At 46.4% G+C, this 19,959-nt stretch overlaps 1 protein-coding gene across 2 annotated transcripts in view; it reads left to right on the forward strand.

Annotated features, from left to right (window-relative positions):
• The first annotated feature begins 3,877 nt into the window (after positions 1 to 3,877).
• Positions 3,878 to 19,959, forward strand: part of Entrep2 (endosomal transmembrane epsin interactor 2) — a 411,884-nt gene continuing 395,802 nt past the window's right edge. The window contains exon 1 of one of the 2 annotated variants that reach the window (XM_085841670.1): positions 3,878 to 4,456. In XM_085841670.1, coding sequence (XP_085697796.1) covers positions 4,238 to 4,456 — 219 coding nt within the window. In that variant the 5' untranslated portion in view covers positions 3,878 to 4,237. The remainder of the gene's footprint in view (positions 4,457 to 19,959) is intronic. The other variant, XM_021167781.2, reaches the window with a different exon arrangement.

Consider the following 19,959-nt stretch of genomic DNA (forward strand, 5'->3'; position numbering starts at 1 on the left):
TGTTGACGTATGTACAGACACGTGTACACTGTTCTGGTTTTTTAATTTTTTTTTTTTGTATACAAACTCAGGTCATCAAGCTTGCATGGCAAGGGTTTCCCTCACCAATCCACCTCCCAGACTCCACTAATTTGTTACCGGATAGCTGAACAACATTGCTGTGAACCTGAATGTACAAACATCTCTTTGAGTCTCTGCTTTCAATTTCTTTTGGCTAGGTACCCAGAGGTGTTTAGGAATCCCTTGATAAATCACTGGGGAATCCTTAGAGTCATTTTCTACAATGGCTCTATTACATTGTAGCAACGTACAGCTGGTCTTATTTCTTCACATCCTTGCCAGTACATGTTATTTTCTGGGCTTAATTTTCTTAATAATGTTCTTTGATTCATAAAAGGTTTTAGTTCCTTGAGTATGATCTACCTGATTTTTTATTCATTGCTCATGTTTTTATTGTCATGATTTACCAGTCAACTGTTACTATAGTAAAAAACCTGATACAATTAGCTTATAAAGAAAATGAGATTACCTTGACCTACTGTTTTGGAGATTTTGATGCACAATAGAGTGGACTCGTTGGTCCGAGTCTCTGATACATCTATTGGATGGCACCCGATGACAAAGGCAGGGATTTGGTAAAGCAAACCACATCTCCAGAAAAGAAAAGAGAAAAATGGAGGTCCCAGACTCCACAAACTTGTTTGAGTGTTGTCTTAGGTTTGTTGTTGTTCGTTGTTGTTGTAATAAGAGCCCTGACAAGGGGAACTTGAGTATAGAGGGATTATTTTGACTCATTGCTTTAGGTTGCAGTCCACCATGATGGGACATCACAGCTGCTGGAGTTTAAAGCATCTGGTCAGATCACAGTCAGCAAACAGAAAACACAAGATTCTTGTGCTGAGGTCACTTTCTCTTGTTTGTACAGTTTAGAATCCCAGCCAGGGGGATGGTGTTACCCACAGTGGGCAGGTCTTCCCGTCTCAGTTAACCTAATGAAGACAATCCCCCACAGGCATGCCCAGGCTGCACCCTCAGGTTATTCTAGAGCTCATCAAGCAGAGGCTTGATATTAACCATCACAGCTCCACACCCTGACAATCTGATACCCAGAGATGCCATTTTAAACCATATATCCCCTGTCCTCGGAATCCCATGCTTATCACATAATGCAAATCCAACTTTAAAATTGCTAACAGTCTTCAGGAATTCCAACTTTTTAAACCCCAAAGTCCACACCTCATCTGAGTTTCAAGGTGATAGCCTAACTGTGAACTGCTATAAAATAAAATAAAAAAAAATAACACATTCCCGACGTGCAATTAGCACAGATATACATTCTCATTCAGCATGGAAGAACAGGAGTATAACAGAGGAATGCTTGGACCGAAGGAAGATCAAAATCCAGCAGGGAAAACAACAAATCCTCTAACTCCATGTTTGGCTTTTGATGAAATTGGCTGGGCTCCAAAGGACTAAGTTAGCCCCACTTCCCCAACCTTTTTATGTGCACCACACATAGCCTCTCTTAGGCTGGCTCTACTCCAACTCTATGACTATAGCTTTCATCATTGGATGTTCTTTGGCATCTGCAATATCCTGGGGTTCCAATTACAACTTTGACTTAACTTGACATCACCCAGAAGGTCTCATAGGGTCTTCTTGCAAGGACCCCAATCCTGTCCCCAGCTGATCACCGAAGCAGTAGAATGGGACTCCATAATCCTCCAATCTTCCACACCTCCCAAAGCAGTTCTATGTGAATGATGGTGCAAAGCTCTGTTGCCAGATTGAGACTCAAGTTGGTATCCTGAGACCACAGGTGCTTTAGATCACAGCTAAGCCATGGGAAATGTGTCCCCAGACACATCTTTGAGCAGTGAACCCTTTAGCAAAGCTTCTCTTCTTTAAATGAATTTGAATCTTCACAAAGTAGAGTTTTAGATGTATGGGGTCTTCCCTTACCACCTTAAGGATATCTCTCCAAGTATCCTAGTTCAGTGCAGGAGGATTCTCTTCAGTCATTGTCTCTTTCGTAATTACAGTAGCTTTCTTACAACTGGTCTGAATGCTTTACTGTCTTAAACTTTCGTCTTCCAAACAAACTAGTTCCATATTTTTCAGCTCAACGTTATTCAAGGTCTTAAGACATGGCAGATTGCAGCCAGTTTCTTTGACAGAATGTATCATGGAACCTAGTTCCAAATAGAATTCTTGTTCACCTCTGAAACCACTCCCACCCTTCCCTGTCACCCCCTCTTGCCATGCTGATAGCAATGTCTTCTGGATTACAGTGTGGTCAGAAAGCTCCTTTCCAGTCGCCGGGGCGGCAGGTGTAGCAGTATTTTCTATCCCACTGAACCCAGATGCAACTGACTTTGGAGCAATTATCTGTGTGCTGACAAAGTCCCCCGGAGACCAAAAAGCTTCTCCCCCCGGGGGGGGGGGTGCCTGCCTGCTTTTGCTTGTCTCAGACCTTCTCCCTGGCAAAGAGTGGACTTTTAAACATAATTTTGACTAGTATACAATGTGGGATAAGCTAAGTAATTTGCTCATTTGTAATGCCGATTATCTCTCTTTTGATGTCTTAGAGGCAAAGCTTCTGTCTGGTTTTTGTTTGCTGAGGTACTTACCTCTAAGAGCCTTAAATGGATGGCTTCTGCTTAGACCCCCTAGTCTGAGCCGGTTTTCAGAAGAATGCCTGAATGGGCGAGGGAGGTGAGGGCAGTCGAGTATCACGCTTTGATATTGTTTCAAGCACTGACAAAAATGCTTCCTGAGAACTTCTAGATAGAAAATACCTCCAGGAAATTGGAATTTGTACTAGGGCGCTCTAAACACCTGGCCAGAGGCTTATTTCATTTTATAAAGAACTGGGAAAGACGACAGCAGTTGGCCACAGGCCAATATTTGGAGGTCATCCACTTTATCCTGGGATTCCCACCCTCTCTCTCTTCATCCCTTGGCCATCCAGTTAAATTGGAAAATAAATCCCATCCCTGGTAAGGTGTTGGCTGATAAAGGCTGAGCTATTGCCCCTTCAAGGGGAATTTGCATTTTAATAGGGGCTCGTCAAGCCCCAAAGGAATCAATATCTCTAACGCTGAAATTTCAAGCACCAGCAATTGAGATATTTTCGGGAGGACACTGTTCGGTATTTCCAGTCCAATGGGGCGGGGGTTGAGGGGGAGGAGGCAGACAGGGATGGACGACTAGGTAAGTCCTGCCAAGAGGTCATGGAAGAATGACCTTTGAATTTCATCTTTTTCAACTTTCCTTTTGGGCCAGTCCTTCATACTTCCGACGCTGCAGACTCCATTCAACACTAATAGGCTTAAAGTTGTCCCATCAACAGGACCACAAAAGGCATTGGGACAACCGAATTTCCAGGTTTCCTTGCAATTCCAAGGAAGCTAATCATTATTAAAATCTGTGGGCAAGAGGGAGTATAGGCTGTTTAATAGGTTAATACAACGTCCATTTACATTCGCTCTTGCATACTGTTTTAAAGGCTAAACTTGGGACTTGTTTTATAAAACGCCCCGCAAAGGAGAGGTGGATAGAAGGCAACTGCGTGCCCTAGGGGTGTCCTAGGTGGCTTCTAGGGTGATTTTGGAACTGCACGAAGGCGGCTAGGCTTATTAACTGGAGGTCACCATGCCTGGGGCTCAGCTCAGGAAATCCACATCCGAGCCCTCTCAGAGCCTCAGGTCCCACAGCCCGGCTCCCACGCCTTGGCCAAAGGGTCCTCTCGGAGTCCTCTGTCCTTGCCGGTGTCCAGGCTCCGTCCATCCTCTCCCCAGTATCCGCCTCGGCCCTGGAGGAGGCACCAAAGCGGAGGACACACCTGCGACCTCTCCTGCTCCCCGCCTTGTCCCCACTTCGGCTCCGGTTCCCTCCCGGGTCCCCGCGTACAGCGGCTAGGCTCGCTCCCGAAGCCCGCGGCGGCTCGCGCCCGGCACGGCGGCTCGCGCCCGCGCTCGGCCAGGGGAGCGCGCGGACGGGCGGGCGAGCGGGAGAGGGCGCAGCGCGGCCGGCGGGCCCTGCGCAGCGGCGGTGGCATGGGCGCGGGCACCGGTGCGGGCTGCGGGCGCCCGGCTCTCCGCCCGGCCCGAGCCGCTCGCGTCGGCCGCGCGCCGCAGCCTCTGCTGCCCGCGGGGAGGCGGTCCCCGCAGCCGGCGCAACTTGCCCCGGCGCCTCGGTGAGAGGAGCGCAGCGCGGAGAGAGCTTGCGGGACGAGATGCCTCCGGCCGGCGGCCCCCGCACACCGCGCCCGCACGCGCTGCCCCGCAGCCTGTCCCGCCTGCGCGAGTGCCCGGGCCGTTCCCGCATCGTGCTGGCTCTCGGGGCCACGCAGATGGCGCTCGGATGCCTCATCGTGGCCGTGAGCTTCGCGGCGCTGGCTCTCACCACCTCCGCCCGCGTGCGCCACTCCTGCCCTTTCTGGGCCGGCTTCTCGGTGAGTGTCTGCGGCGGCGGCGCGGGCTGGGACCCGGAGCTGCAGTGGCGGGGACGCGGCCGGCGCCGAGTGGGGGAGCGGACGCCCGGGTCTGGCAGCTGCGGCTCGGCGAGCAGTTTCCAAGTCCGGGCAGGGGAACTCCGGGGACCGCCGCGCGTCGCGCTGCCGCTCCAAAGCTCTGCGCCCGGAGTTACTTTTCTGAGGGGAAAACAGCCAGGCGCCCTCCCTTCGCCACCTGGTGGGTAGCAGTCGGTGGCTGGTGCCTGCCTGGGACAACTGCCCGGATTCCCACTCGCTGCCGATGACCGACCCGGGCAGCGGGCGACCGTGACCGAGGCGGCACGGGGGCGCCCGAGCCCGGTGCAGTACCCGCTGTGCACGGCTCCCTTCGATGCGGTTCTCGCCGGGGGCGCGCAGGGCTGCGAGTCAGTCTGGAGAGGACCGACTGGTCCCTGCTCTGGCACCTCCCGGGCGCGGGGACATCTTGTTTCCCCTTAAGCCCAGGACGGTCTGGCTGGACCTTCTGGAGATCCGGAGTCGGGAGTGTGCTATTTAAACTCCAGATTGATTTTCGGGTTCTTGACCCTCAAATGTTTCCTCCAGCAAACATTTATTAAAGAAGCCATTGGTTCGAGATGATTTTCTTTTCTTTCTTTCTTTTCTTTTTCTTTCTTTCTTTCTTTCTTTTTTTTTTTTGGTATTTTGTATCGTTTTGGTGAAAGTTGCTTATATTCTATATTAATAAAGCATGGACATATGGGAATAGGGATAAATGCGGCACGGGTATTTATAACGATGGGCACTTGTTTCGAGAACTCTTGACATCTGTAACTACATTTGGTCAATGGTGCACAAATACATTACAGTGAACCTTCTGCGTTTAAATTCCGCGTACAAAGACCCAAAACAAGCCTTGGTAATCAATGTTCGTCGTTTGTTCTTAACTTTTGTAATTAAAAAAATAGTTCAGTCCTGCATGGCTTTTATTTATTTATTTAGTTTGGAATGGCCTTTGTTCTGGCAAGTTCCTTGTCTGGTTTAAAATGAGATCTTAGCAAAACTATCCTGGAATCAAGGATCGATACAGGTGTGGCTGTTCATCCTAATGGGGTATTAATTTTCAAAGCTTATTTCAGACAGGGGTGGGGACTCATCTGGGAGAGCAGAATAGGAAGGCAGAACGTGTGGTCACAGCTCCCAGTGTTCAGATCGATGAGAGGAGGTGGGAGGCAGCCTCCAGGGAGCCGTGGTCCAAACCCGCCCCTATATATAGTCTCCACACATCTGTTGCTCGGTTTTTAGCATTACTTAATATGCGTTGTTTTCATGTCTGTCTAGTGGGTACTGAGTTTCAGCCTGCTGGAACCAGCCTACAGGTGGCAGACTGGTGAATTAGCTAGGATTCCTGGCTCTTTCCGGAGCCTCCCCCACCTCCTCTGAGCCTTAGCTGGATTCCCTAGGGTGTTCTAAGAGAACTGATTTTACACACACACACACACACACACACACACAGAGAGATATTATATATGGAGATATATTACATCTTTTCTTCATATATATATATATATATATATATATATATATCCTCAAAAGTAAAACATTAATTAGAGACAGTAGAAAAACTCATACAAAATACACATCCCCTACATTTTGTTTCAGGAGTTAAGTTACATATGAAAAACAGTAATTCGGCTTGTATGTCAAATGCTGTTGTCGTCAACAGCTATAGGTGATTAGTTCTAGTTTCCCACAGTTCTGAGTCCTGTCCTGGCGTTAGGCTGTGGGCTTCCATTTCTCTGAGCTCTGGAGAATAGCATGAACCCAGCATAAAATGCTTACACATTTTCCCTCCTTCCCTCTGTTCCTCCCTCTGTCTTCCCACAGGCTTCTTTTTACCCTTCAGACTTGAATCAGCTACAAGTGTTTTGAAAATTATTTTTTTTCTATGCTGGGGATGGAGCCTCTCCACACATACTAGGCATGTGCTAGACTGAGTTACGTCTCCAGCCTTTAAATCCGTTCAATACAGCGTATAGCAATGTTCACACATTGTCTCTGCCCCGCAGAAAGAATGCTTAGTTCCAGTTGGGACAGGTTCGCATGTTGATGTGATCGTGAGTGAGTAACATGGGCTCTTTGCCTTCCGTGTACAGCCTGCCCTCAGGACCAGCGGCTTCTGTAGCCAAGGATCCAATCAACCAGACACTGAAAATATCCAGAAAGCCCTGTATCTGTACAGACACATGCACAACATTTTCTTGGTCAGTTCATACCTAAACGACAGAATATAGCAACCATTTGCATGGCATTTATATTGCATTAGTTATTCTAGGCTGCCTAGAGATGATTTTTCAGGCACACAAGAAACCGTGTGTGGGTTATATGCAAATTGTAAGACATAGAAGGGATTTGAACCTCTGCTGTTGGGGGATCTTGAGATCAGTCTCCCAGTGTAATGGGTATATTTGCTCTAACTACCTTGAAAGGTCTTTAAGATAGGTGACCAAGATGGTAGGCTTTTATGGAAACTCACACTGGGCTTAGTGCTGGACTCTGCTATATGAACCCTCTGAAAGGATACTGGGTACTTAACTGCTGCCTCAAATTTCTTGATCATTTGTGGTTTAGACCTGGTGAAGAATTGTTAGATCAACAGTTCTTGTATTTAGGAAAAAGTAATATGAAGAAAAACAATTCTTTTCTTTATTGAGCACTTACTATGTACTGGACCTGACAGTCCCTTCTAATGGACAATAGCCCATTCACTGGCAGCCTAGTGGACTGTACCTCCCGGTACTCAGGGCCTTGGCCAATTGATTCCCTCCCTTTGAGTTTCCATCAGGCATCTCACTTGTCTTAGCCAGGGGGATGCAGCACCAGCCTCTTTCAGGGACTGCTCCTCAAGCAGTCCTAGCAACTTGTGGTGAGTGATCTGAGAAGAATAAAGATGAAATCAGTAACTGCCCCAAGGTCACTGAGCCAGGATGTGGCTTTGAATTTAGCTGCTCTCACTTTAGAAACACCAGGTGCCTAACTGAAGATGACACTTAACTGTCCATGTGGCAGAGGGTGGACGAAAGCCTGCTGGTGAAGAAATTGCCTTGGCAAGGCAGCCACACCCTCTGTTCCTTAGGAAAACCCTAACCATGCCTGAAAGGTAAAGGGTCAAGAAATTTGAAGACACATTACGCTGGGGACATTAAGAAAACTTAAAAAGTTCTGTGTGTATGTGTGTGTGTGTGTGTCTGTCTGTCTGTCTCTCTGTGTGTATATGTGTATTTGTGTAAGATGTTTATATATGTGGGTATTCATGTATATGTATGTATATGTATGTTTGTATGTGTGTGTATGAATGCCTGTGCATATGTGTGTGTCTATGTGCATGTGTATATGTGTGTGAGATGTGTGTATGTGTGTGCTGTATGTGCTTGTTTGTGTCTGTGTGACTATATGTGTAGGTGTATTTATACGTGTCTGTCTCTGTGTTTATGTGTAAGAATGTGTGAATATATGTGTATGTGTGTGTGTATATATATATATATGTGTGTGTTTGTGTATGTATATCTATGTGTATGTACATGTTTGTGTCTATGTGTATATGTGTGAATGTGTGTATATATGTGTGTCTGTGTGTATATATATACATATATGCATGTGTCTGTGTGTATATATGTGTATATTTTTATATCCATCTGTATATGTGTATGTGTTTGTATGTGTGTGAATGTGTGAATATGTATGTGTATGTGTCTCTGTGTATAGGTGTGTATATGTATATATGTGTGTCTGTGTATACTCACAGAATTGCCACGTGGAGGTTTCAGTCCCTGGCCTCAGGCAGGCCTGTGGCAGGGCAGCACATTGTGGTAGGAGTGTATACGCTGCTTACTTTGAACCAGATAGCCAAAAGGAGAAAGGAAGAGGAAGAGGCTGAGCCCCACCGTTCCCTTGTAGGTCACTCAAGACTTCCCCTTAGGCTCCACGTCCTTTGAGAAATGCCATGTGGAACTAAGTCTTTACCACATGGGCCTTTAGGGGACATTCTAGCTCTAAACTGTAGGAGGGGAGCTTGGCAAAGCTGGAGGCTGGTGAGGTGAAGAAGCTGTGGCCAGAGGTCAGTGATGGACAAAATCCACATGGCGCTTTGATTCTGAGGAGCACTTTGTAGAGTTTCCTTCCTAGGCTCTACCGTCTGGCATGTTAGGAGATGGGTCGCCTCCTATGTATGACCCTCTGGCACATTTCTGTAGTGATTGACTATACAAGAGCACCAAGCTGGGTGGGGTCTTGACAAGTTGCCTTTGAGCTGAGGCGACTCATTCTTTTTCTTTCTAATCTTTCCAGTGCCAGGACACTGAAATCACCTGCACAGCCGCTGCTGGCAAAGCAGCTCAGTCTTTGTGTTCCCTTTAAGAGCGATGCTGCTAGAATTCTAAAAATATTCCTAAAGCAGTATGTAATTGTTGCCATAACTAAAACCCAGGAAATGTACAAACATGCATTCTCTTCTCCATCAGTGCTCTCTCGATCGGTAGCTGACATCACCAGTGGTGTTTAGTATCCCTCTACAAACTTCACAGTCACAAGTATATCAGACTGCTTACACGCGGAATGCTTCCTTTTCTTTCTAGAATAGAAAAATGGGAGTCCACCACCCACATTTTACTCTGTCGCTCCCTTAGAAATGTGATGTGTCCCTTGCCCATAACTGGTGACAAATTTGAACCCATTCTTTGAGTGGGTGTGTAATAATAGTGCAAACTGCAGATTATTGTGTTGTATCCCATTTCTCTGCTGCTGGGAACTTTCTGGTGACGCTTTCTGGTGTCTGATGCTGCTTACCCTAGATGCCAGTGCCTGCTTCTGAGCGTGAGCTCTAGAGTGGACTTGTTAGTCGTCAAAGGCTGTTCTGATTGGGATTTGGTGAGGTGTTGTTAGATTCGTTGAGGGAAAATCATTCTCACCCCCCAGGAGCCTTGCACAAGGATTTGACTTTCCCCACTCTTGAGACATAGGCCATTAGCAGCCTTGAGTGCTTTTATTAATCTGATGGAGGAAGATTGACATCTGTTTTCATCTGATGTGAATTTTCCTGGCCACTTTATTAAGTGTTGCACATACCTCCTCATTGGGCTCAGTTCTTGCTGTCTTCTGCAATATTTAAGACACCCACAGTCATACGTTCTTTTCCATTTCAGAGTTTCTCTGTCGTTTACCCTTAGTGATCATTACAAAGGCCACCCAGATAGCCCCAAGAGTTCCCTTCTGATACTTTTTTATATCAACATATTTACTAATCCGGATTTTCTCTTTTATTTTATTTGTATACACACACACACACACACACACACACACACACACACACACACACACACACACACTCACAAGAAGGCCAGAGGACAACCTTGGCCGCCATTCCTCCTTAGGCGATATCTACTTTGTGTTTTGAGGCAGAGTCTCTCACCGGAACGCTCTGATTAGGTTCTGGGTTTGTCTGTCTCTGCCTCCTCAGTGTTGGGACTGAGAGCCTGCACCGCCATGCCTGACTGTGTGCCTGGGTACTGGGGATAAACTCAGATCCTCAAGCCTGTTCCATGAGTGTTTTACCACCTGAGCTATGCCCACAGACACAGAATTTAATTTTTATATCCTTGTCTTTACTCACCCAGCATTTTTTTAAACACACTGTATTGAGAAAGCTAACTTTGTTTGCCTTCAAAGTTCCTATGTAAGCAAGTCCTATTTTGGATTCTATTCAGTTTTGTTCTCTTGTCTATTTTATGGTCAAATATTCCCCTCCCCTCTGGCCCACTTTCCTCTTTCTCCATTCTCTCCCTTCCTCCTTCAGGTGTTGGGGATTGGATCCCCCACCTTGTATATACACACCAGGCAGGCAGTGTGCCACTGGACCACAGCCACCTTGTATATACACACCAGGCAGGCAGAGTGCCACCGGACCACAGCCACCTTGTATATACACACCAGGCAGGCAGTGTGCCACCGGACCACAGCCACCTTGTATATACACACCAGGCAGGCAGAGTGCCACCGGACCACAGCCACCTTGTATATACACACCAGGCAGGCAGAGTGCCACCGGACCACAGCCACCTTGTATATACACACCAGGCAGGCAGTGTGCCACCGGACCACAGCCACCTTGTATATACACACCAGGCAGGCAGTGTGCCACCGGACCACAGCTCCAGCTCCACAGTTTTGATCTTGCAGATCTCACGGTGAGTTTTGCTAGCTGGTAAGACAAGTCTGTCTACACCATGTCTCTGCTTCAGAGTCGATCTGACTGTTCTTCTGTATCCGTGTCAAATGCTTGCCCGTTGACCAAGGCTGACTTAGGGTTGGAAACACATTATCTGTGTAGGTTTCAGAAGCTCTGAATCTTCCAGGTCAGGACTGTGTTGTGTCTCTTCATTAATCTGCCCATTGAAAACATTCTAGAAAAGATCCCGTGGTGATGTGGTCTTCATGATAGAGCAGTTCTTCACTCTTTTCCTAGACTTCCATTGAACATTAAGCCAGCAGGTGGATGAGATTGCCACGAGATGAGCTGAAGTATGACATCACAGCAGAGAAGATGCACTTGCTGCTCCTGGCAGCTCCAGGACTAGATGGAAGAGGCCATAGACTAGCAGCATCAGGACCACCATGAGTTACTCCTAAAAGTACAGTGGTGGGCACTTTCAAGAGCAAATGGTAAAACTGAAAAGGTCTTCAAGGGTTTCTCTTTTTTTTAATGTAGTTGAGAACAGCAGACCACCTTGGCAAACCTTAGAGACACAATAAGTCCAGAAAGCCTCCTCTGAGAAACCATGACTAGACATGTATACTGACTTGAGCAGGACAGGGACACAGATGGCGAGGAAGAGTAGGCTCAGATGGGGGAGGTGAGGAGAAGGAGGATCATCCAAAAACGGATCTCAGAAACTGCTATGTCACCTTTCTGTTATGGCAATAGAACACCTGAGGCAACCACCTTACAAGCAGGAAAGGTTGGAGCTGGCAGATGACCGGCTTGTTCAAGGACTGGCCGTGCAAGTCTGAGAACTTAGGTTCAGATCCACAGCACCAGTGTAGAACAATCTGGCTGTGGCGGTGTGTAATTATAACACCAGCGTGGGTGGGGCCCAGACGTGTGGATCTCAGGAGTGTGCTGGCCACATGCCTAGCTGAATTAGGGACCTCTATGTTCAGTGGCAGATCCTGTTTAAAAAATTAAGGGGGAGAGGGGCTGAGGGAGCCACCTGAGGTCAACGTACGGTCCCCAAATGGATGTGCACATGTGTATGTGCACATGCAATCATGTGCTCACACTGCACACATGCCAGAAGATTAAAACGTGATATTTCAGTGTATGCTAGTAGCATTGTAGGAGCCGTACCAGTCAGACATCAGAAGGGTCCCAAAAATACACGTAGAGAAGAGATGGAATGAGACAACAGGGATTACTCAGAAGAAAATGAACTTAGAAATGACTGAATGATAAGGAAAGCAGGAGCAAATGGATTCCATGGAGATGAAAACAGGATGAAGAGGGGGAATGTCACGAAGATAAGGATGGGATAAAATGGAAAACAGAACACAGGCAAATGGGCCCAACACAAGGGGATCCTGTGTGCAGGGAAGGGGAACCACGCAGCAGGTGAGATAAATTCTTAGAACTACGATGCAAGAAAGCATTTTCCTGAAGTAAAAAAAAAAAAATCCTTGAGAGGCTCCACTGAGCAGACAGGAAAATCATCAGGAGGCAGAAGGAGTGGAGACGAGGCTTTCAAGTAGGCTTTTGAGACCAAGGTTCAGTTGTGTGGCACAGCAAACACCCTGCGTTCTGGTAGGCACTTTGGAATGCCATAGCCAAATCCCATGCTGGGGACTAAGAGAGTCTGTTCATTAAAACAAGATGCTTTTGGAAAGTTTCGAAATGATTGCCGACCCCGTCAGGTAGCGGCGCAGGAATGGGGGCCTGTGCCCCAACCACACGTCCCTCTCGTGCTTGAGGGTGCTTTCTCTATAAAAAGCGAACATGGCATCATTTGCCTTGTCCTTCTCTGAACGTTGTGGGTGCCAGGTTGCCAGCTCGGTGTGACATCATGTCTGCCAGGTTCAGTGTGCCTTCTCCACTGAAGGGTACTGTCTGACCAGTGCAGACCTCTCTGGATAAAGAAATCAACATTGGAACAACCTTTCTTCTCAGTCCGCAGACTCCATCCATTCCAGTTTCATCACACGTCTACACTTTTTTTCTTTCTCTCTGTGGTCATCACCATCCTCAAACCTACAGCTCACAGGACGAGTCCTCTGCTGGTTCATCCTAAAAGTTTCTCCCAAGGGAAGCAGACTTGGAACAGCCCCAATCTGTATAGTTTGATTGTATAAGGAAGATGTTTTCTTCTGCATTTCAGGTTCCTGCTGGGGGCCTTTGATTGGGAGCTTTGAAGAGGTCCAACAGCACTGCACCTTCAGGCTTTACCAGAGTAGAGGGGGCAAAATGAAGCCTGTACTAGGTTTTGCTTTTTAATGATGGCTTCACATTATAAGTGTGATGGTCCTAGGAAGAAAGATGTTGACACAGCTTCCTCTCAGCTGCTAGAACAGTGGTTCTCAAACTTGCATGTCAGATACCCTGTATGTCAGAGATTTACGGTATAATTCATAACAACAGCAAAACAGTTATAAAGTCGCAATGAAATGGCTTGATGGTGGGGGGTGGTCACCACAACATGAGGAACTATATTAAAGGGTTGTGGCAGTAGGAGGAAGGGGTGAGAACCACTGCTTTGGAACCTCATCCCTTCTTGGTGCCCCTTGGGCTGCTACCATAGAGGCTATCGTCTGGATGAATAGGAGACGCCCTCAGGCTCTTTGGATGCTTCGTTTACCTTTAACAATACTCTGAGCAGTGACAAGATGGCTCGGTGCATAAAGGCACTTGCCGCAGAGTTTGCAGGCTTGCTTGAGGTTCCTGAGACCTACAAGGTGGAAGGAGAGAACCACTTCCTGTAGGTTGTCCCCTGTCTTGCACACATGTACTGTAGCATCCATGCCCATCCATGCCCCCAACAAGCAAACCAACAAAGCCTTATGTACCTTGAGATAATTCTATAAAGAGGAAAGAAATAGTTTGACTCCCATTTAGAGAGGTTTTGGCCAATAGTTGGTTGGCCCTGGGGCTGATAGGCCTAGAGTGAGGAAACACATCATGGAGAACTCGTGGGGAGCAGGTAGTAAGGTGGCACTGCTCATCTGGTGTGCGTGTGTGTGTGTGCGTGCTTGTATGTGCGCCTGTGTGTGTTTGTGTGTGTGTGACTGTAATCGAGTTCTTCTTTTTAAGAGCATGATCTTGCAGTGACCTAGAGATCTCCCATTGGGCATCAGCCCCTAAAGGGTCCTATTATCTCCCACTTGTATCAACTCTGGGAACAAGGTTGCAGCACATACCTCTTTGGGGATCACTGAATAGTCAAGCTATAGTCCCTGGTGGCTGTAGTGGGTTCTGCTTGCTGTCCTGGGTACACTGGCTATGTACCTTCCTGTGTCCTAGACTTCTTGTGTAGAGACTTGGCAAGTTGAGAATGGGATTTACACGCCTGTCTTCTTAGGGTGTCAGACCTACCTGGATTCTATTTCTGCATTTAGGTATCTTTGCCAATCTTTTACCCCCTGCATTATTGAGCTACGATCAACAATAAAAGAAAACCATACGCACTTAAGTGGTGACATAGGGTTTTAGTGTATCTCCTGTGATGATTATTCCACAATCAAACTAATTAACAAACGCATCGGACAGCAGTTCCCTATGGGTGTGGGGTGAACACATCACAGAGTCCCCATAGTCAGCTTCCAGTATGCAGCTCATCACTAGCTGCCATTGTCCCCGCATGGACTAGGTACCAGAACTCGTACCTGAAGGTTTGTGCATGTGAGCCACGTCTCACTTTTGGGTCACGTTTGAGATGGTGGCTTCATGTTGTGATGACCTACTCGGCTCCTTTTTCTCATCTGTAGCTGAGAGGGATCATATTTTACTTATGGGACACAGTGTGGTGAGACAGGCAGTGACGTATGAAGTAAGCCTGGGGGAAACAGGTGTGTAGAATAAAAATATTGGCATTCTTAGGGGTGTGTGTGTGTGTGTGTGTGTGTGTGTGTGTGTGTGAGATGCCGGGGGATGGTAAACATAAATAAAGCACTTCATTGTATCAGTGACTGCAAGGGCCTGTAGTGAGTAGTCTCAGAGCTTCTCTCTCTCTCTCTCTCTCTCTCTCTCTCTCTCTCTCTCTGTGTGTTTATGTGTCTCTGTCTGTCTCTCTATCTCTCTGTCTCTGTCTCTCTGTCTCTGTCTCTCTCTCTCTGTGTGTATGTATGTATGTATGAACCAGTGTCACTTGTAATACAGGCTACCTTTGCACTTGCTATGTAGCTAACTGTGGTTTGCTTTGTACACCTGATTCCACTGCTTTCTATTTCTCTGAGTGCTTGGTCTCTGAAAATATGCCACCACACTTCCAGATTTCAGACACGTACTTTAAAATACCTGAGTCTACCCTAACAAACCTAAACTTTAAAAATATGCATTAATTTTATTATTTTGGGGGTAAATATTTGCCTTTATGTATGTCTGTGAAATGTCCCTTCTTGGTGTTCATGGGTTGGGAGCCATCATGAAGGTGCTGGGAATTGAACCTTAGCCCTCTGCAAGGGCAGCAAGTACTCTGAGCTTCTAAGCTATCTCTTCAGCCTAAATAATATATTTCGGATGGACATGAAACTTAATGGCTCTGAAATGAATCCTTAAAACTTAAGCTGATTCTCTAGTAGAAAAAAAATTGAAACATGACAAGACAGTAAATTTTTATTTGAAAAATAAACCTGGTCATCATCTAATTATAAGATTAGTTCAGGCTTGTCACCTCTAATGAGATCAGTCAGAGTGAGTCATTTGTGTGTTTGGGATCTGCATCTGTGGTTCTTACTGCAGATCAAAGATACTCAGAAAAAAAAAACAAAAACAAAAACCACTGCATCTGTGCTAAATGTGTGGGGATTCTTTGAGTCATTCCTTGAATAGCGCACAGAGCAACTGCCTATGTGATGTTCCATTAGGCATTGTATATTATTCAGGTGCAATTTAAAGTACACGGGAGGATGTGTGCAGGCTCTGTGCCAAGACCGACAGGCCAACCCTGTGTGCATGTGTGTGTGTGTGTGTGTGTGTATGTGTGTGTTTTCCAGAACATGCCTGAGAAGGCAGATGAAAATATCCAGTGCCCTGCTCCATCCTTTTTGGCCCTTTACCTTTGAGGTCAAGGTCTCTCACTGAACCTGGAACTAGATTGGAAGCTAGCAAAGGAGTCTTATGTCCTTATCCCTTGTGGTATTGAGGCTGCAGAAGTGTGCACAGCCACATCCAGCTTTTTATGTGGGTGCCTGAGAGCCAAACTCAGGTCCTTAGGTGTGTTTAGCAAGTGTTCCTACCAGATAAACCATCTCCCTAAACATACTGTGCAATTTTATATAAGAGACTTGAGTGTTCTTGGAGTTTGGTGTCTATTAGGGAGTGGAGTTCTGGAAACAGCCCCTGCAGACACAGAGGAACAGTCACAGACACAAAGCAATAACCACAGATACTGAGGGACAGCTCCAGACATAAAGGAGTAGCTACGAGCACTAAGGGACACCGAGGGACAGCCATAGACACCGAGGGACAGCTGTGGTGGCTCTCACTGAACATACATGGTGGTTTTGAGATAGAGGTTAGGAGCTCAGCAAAATTGGAAGGACTCGAATGACTACAGGTATTTAACATGTTGATAAGCAGCATGGCCTTGATGAACATAAGTTTACCAAACCTTCTGATTGAACCATTATCTTCCAGTTACACCTAAGGTTTATTTTCAGCCACACGCAAAGAGAGGATCTCTATAGAAACTGATGTTTTGACCCCCTGTCAGCAGAAACAGAGTGTGTTTTACACCTGCCACGTTCAGTGTAGACTTGGTGTCAACAGATCCCCTCTCCTGGCTTGCCAGCACCATTGGGCGCCATTAGAGGGTTTGGGACCCAGTAGTATTGCCTCTTCAAACAGGAGGGAAGCATACTTAAGAAATGCCATAGGTTGACAGAGCAGCCTGTCTGTCATGACATGTAGTATACAGTTGCTGCTCAAAGCTGTCATGTTCTTTGTGATATAAACACATACATACATACATACATACATACAAATACATATTACATCTAAATACATGATTAATACATGTATAAGTACATACATGCATAAATGTATACAGATACATACAAATTCACATAGATGCATGTACACATAAATACATACATGATACAAATACACACATATCCATGCATATATCCATTCATACACATATGTACATACACACATGTAAGTATATGCCTGTATGTGTACATATATAATATACAAACACTCTTACTTTGTTACTGTGTGTGTGTGTGTGGTTTATCATCAGTACCCAAACACCAGCCAATCAACCAACCACAACCATAGAGAAATCCCAGAATATCCTTAGTGCCCAGTGATGTTGAGAGTTACACTCATGGTTCTTCCTAGTAGCCCAGATGATGGATGGATTTCAATGACAGGAATGGAATCAGAGCTCAGGGAATGAGGGAGCCAAGCGGTGCTCTGCTGTGGAGAAAGAACCTGGCACCATGCACTCTCTGGCACTGGAAGTGGTGTAGTCAGCCCTGCCTTGTCCACTGGGGCTACTCCTAAGACCCCTAGGGGATGCCAAAACTTTGGCTAGTGCCCAGCCTTTTGCAGACTGTGTGCTTCTTTGTACTTACCTTGCACCCTAGGCATAACTTTGGCAGTTTGAGATCTAACAACAAACTGGCATTAAATGTTTCCTTTTTGATTTCATGAATAGGAGATCTGTTCTTAGTGTACACTGTAGCAGCCTTAGCACATATATTTTTCTTACTAAATGGAGAGTTTTCCGTTGTTTACACAGGGACGCACTTCCCACCTCCTTTCTGCTGCTGCATCTGAGCTCCCTGCATGACTACTCTTGTGTGCCGGGGCTGTTACTAAGTAAAATAATGGTTACCTCAGTACAGATGCTTCATACCACAACTCCTGATGTGGAAACACAGATGGCTTAGTGACGAGATGGCCAGAGCCGGCAGTGTGGATACACTGGATGAAAGGACGATTCCTGTCTCTGGCAGGACAGGGCAGATGGTATGAGGGGCCAATGCACCGCTTAGTGCAGCATGCAGTTTGAAATTCACCAATCATCTCTGGAATTTTTTTCCTTAGAAATTCAGACCATGACTGACTGTGTGAAACAAGGGCCAGAAAGCAAAGTGGAGGCTACTGGATATATTTAAGGACGTGATAATGATCACAATTCTGACTTTAGTATATGGCAATTAAAATTCAGAGGCACAAGCAGAAATGTAAAACCCAGTCCTGAGCTCCTGCCTGCTCTCATTTGCTCAACGGTCAGTCTTTTTGAACTTTATTCTTCCTCATTGGTGTCCTGAGCATCACTGACTTCATATCTGACACCACAGAAACACATCTCATGCCACTGACCTAAAAAACCTGTTTTTCCTGTCTGGGGTCCTCTCATTCTAGGTCCTCATATATCTATTTCCCCACATTTTCAGGAGGCCATAGCCACTCAAATGTCTCTTCTTTGGTGCTGAGGGCTTGTTTGTTTTCTAACCCGTGCAGTGCAGACTATTATTATTATTTTTTTATATTTTTTATTACATATTTTCCTCAATTACATTTCCAATTCTCTCCCAAAAGTCCCCCATACCCTCCCCCCCACTTCCCTACCCACCCATTGCCATTTTTTGGCCCTGGTGTTCCCCTGTACTGGGGTATATAAAGTTTGTGTGTCCAATGGGCCTCTCTTTCCAGTGATGGCCGACTAGGCCATCTTTTGATACATATGCAGCTATAGTCAAGAACTCTGGGGTACTGGTTAGTTCAGAATGTTGTTCCACCTATAGGGTCAGACTATTCTTTTGAAAGGAACTCCAGCTATGTATCTGACTACCCATGTTCACTGTGTGGGTTTTTCTTCTTTTCCTCCCCTAGTTTTCATTTCTTTGCTTTTTGCTTTTCAATCTGGGACATTTGTTCAGATCCATCTTCTGGACCATCTACTGAAATCTTTAATGATAACTGCATCAGAGACGGCGGGGTGAATGATGGGATGGATTCCAGAGTGTTTGGTCACCGCCATTCCTCCAAATGAAGCGCTTCCTCCTGGAGGGTAAAGAGGTGCTCACTGGCCTGAGGAAGATGATGAAGCTCCGCATGCTTAGAAAGCCCACGAGACCTTCTAGGTTCCTCTGTGATGTTCCATAAGCAGTAAACAGTTGCTGGAGAAGAGGAGACTTGTATGGGTTTGCCTGCCTGTTGTGTAGGGACAACCAGCGATGTGCTTTTGGGTGGTGCAGCTGCCTTTGAGTTACTGAGCGTCTGTGAGCAACCTCCACCCACACTCCTGCCTGATCCCAGTGAGCTCACAGGTTCCCCAGGATAGATTTGGGAGGGATTATTTCTTTGGTGCTTCATATCTCCTCCAGGAAAGTCATGAGGCACAGATACTGGATAGTGTATGGTTGTGTAAAACTTTATTAAAGAGACATGGGGCAGTGCGGGAGAAGCACAGGAAGTCTCAGGGTCCAGAGTACCCATGCAAGGCGCTCAGGGTCCTTTTTAGGAGCAACAGGCTCATCAGAGATGGAGACATTTTTACCTTTTCTGGATATGTAGTGAGACCCAGGCTTCTTGACCAATTCAGGCAAAGACTAATAGGAAACAGGTATAAGCTACCATGCCAAACGTTTCTGCAAATATCTAACAGTCGCTATGGGCTGCCCTCTGGGCTGTCTCAGATCCTCCATAGCAGAGGCTGACAATGATTGCTGATTGGCACGTTCTTCTGGCTTAGCTGAAGATGATGACTGTGTTATCCAAGACTCCTACAAGGTGGCAGTTGGGGGCAGCAGACCAGGTGAGTCATCTGTTCTTCCAGGGAGTTAATTGTTCTGTAGAATGTTTGTCACTTGCACAAACTAGCATCCTCTGGGAAGCGACAGCCTCAGTTGAGGAACTGACTCCATCAGATGGGCTTGTGGGCTTGTTTATGTGATAGTTTCTTGATTAATGATTGATGTGGGAGGGCCCAGCCCGTTGTGGGTGGTGGTTCTGGGTTGTATAAGAAGGTCAGCTGAGCAAGCCATGAGGAGCCAGCCAGTAAGCAGTGCTTATCTATGGACTCTGCTGGAGGTCCTGCCTCAGATCCCCTGGAGGATGGATTGGAACCCCTTTCCTTCCCGAGTTGGTTTTGGTCTACATTTTATCATGGCAACAGAAAGCAACCCAGGACAATAGTCATAGGTACTCTTTTGTTCTCTTTCATATTTTTTGTTTGTTTGTTTGTTTTCGAGACAGGGTTTCTCTGTGTAGCTCTGGCTGTCCTGGAACTCAC

Source organism: Mus caroli, unplaced genomic scaffold, assembly GCF_978045245.1.
Source record: "Mus caroli unplaced genomic scaffold, Mus_caroli_1 scaffold_8, whole genome shotgun sequence".
Classification (NCBI taxonomy): domain Eukaryota; kingdom Metazoa; phylum Chordata; class Mammalia; order Rodentia; family Muridae; genus Mus; species Mus caroli.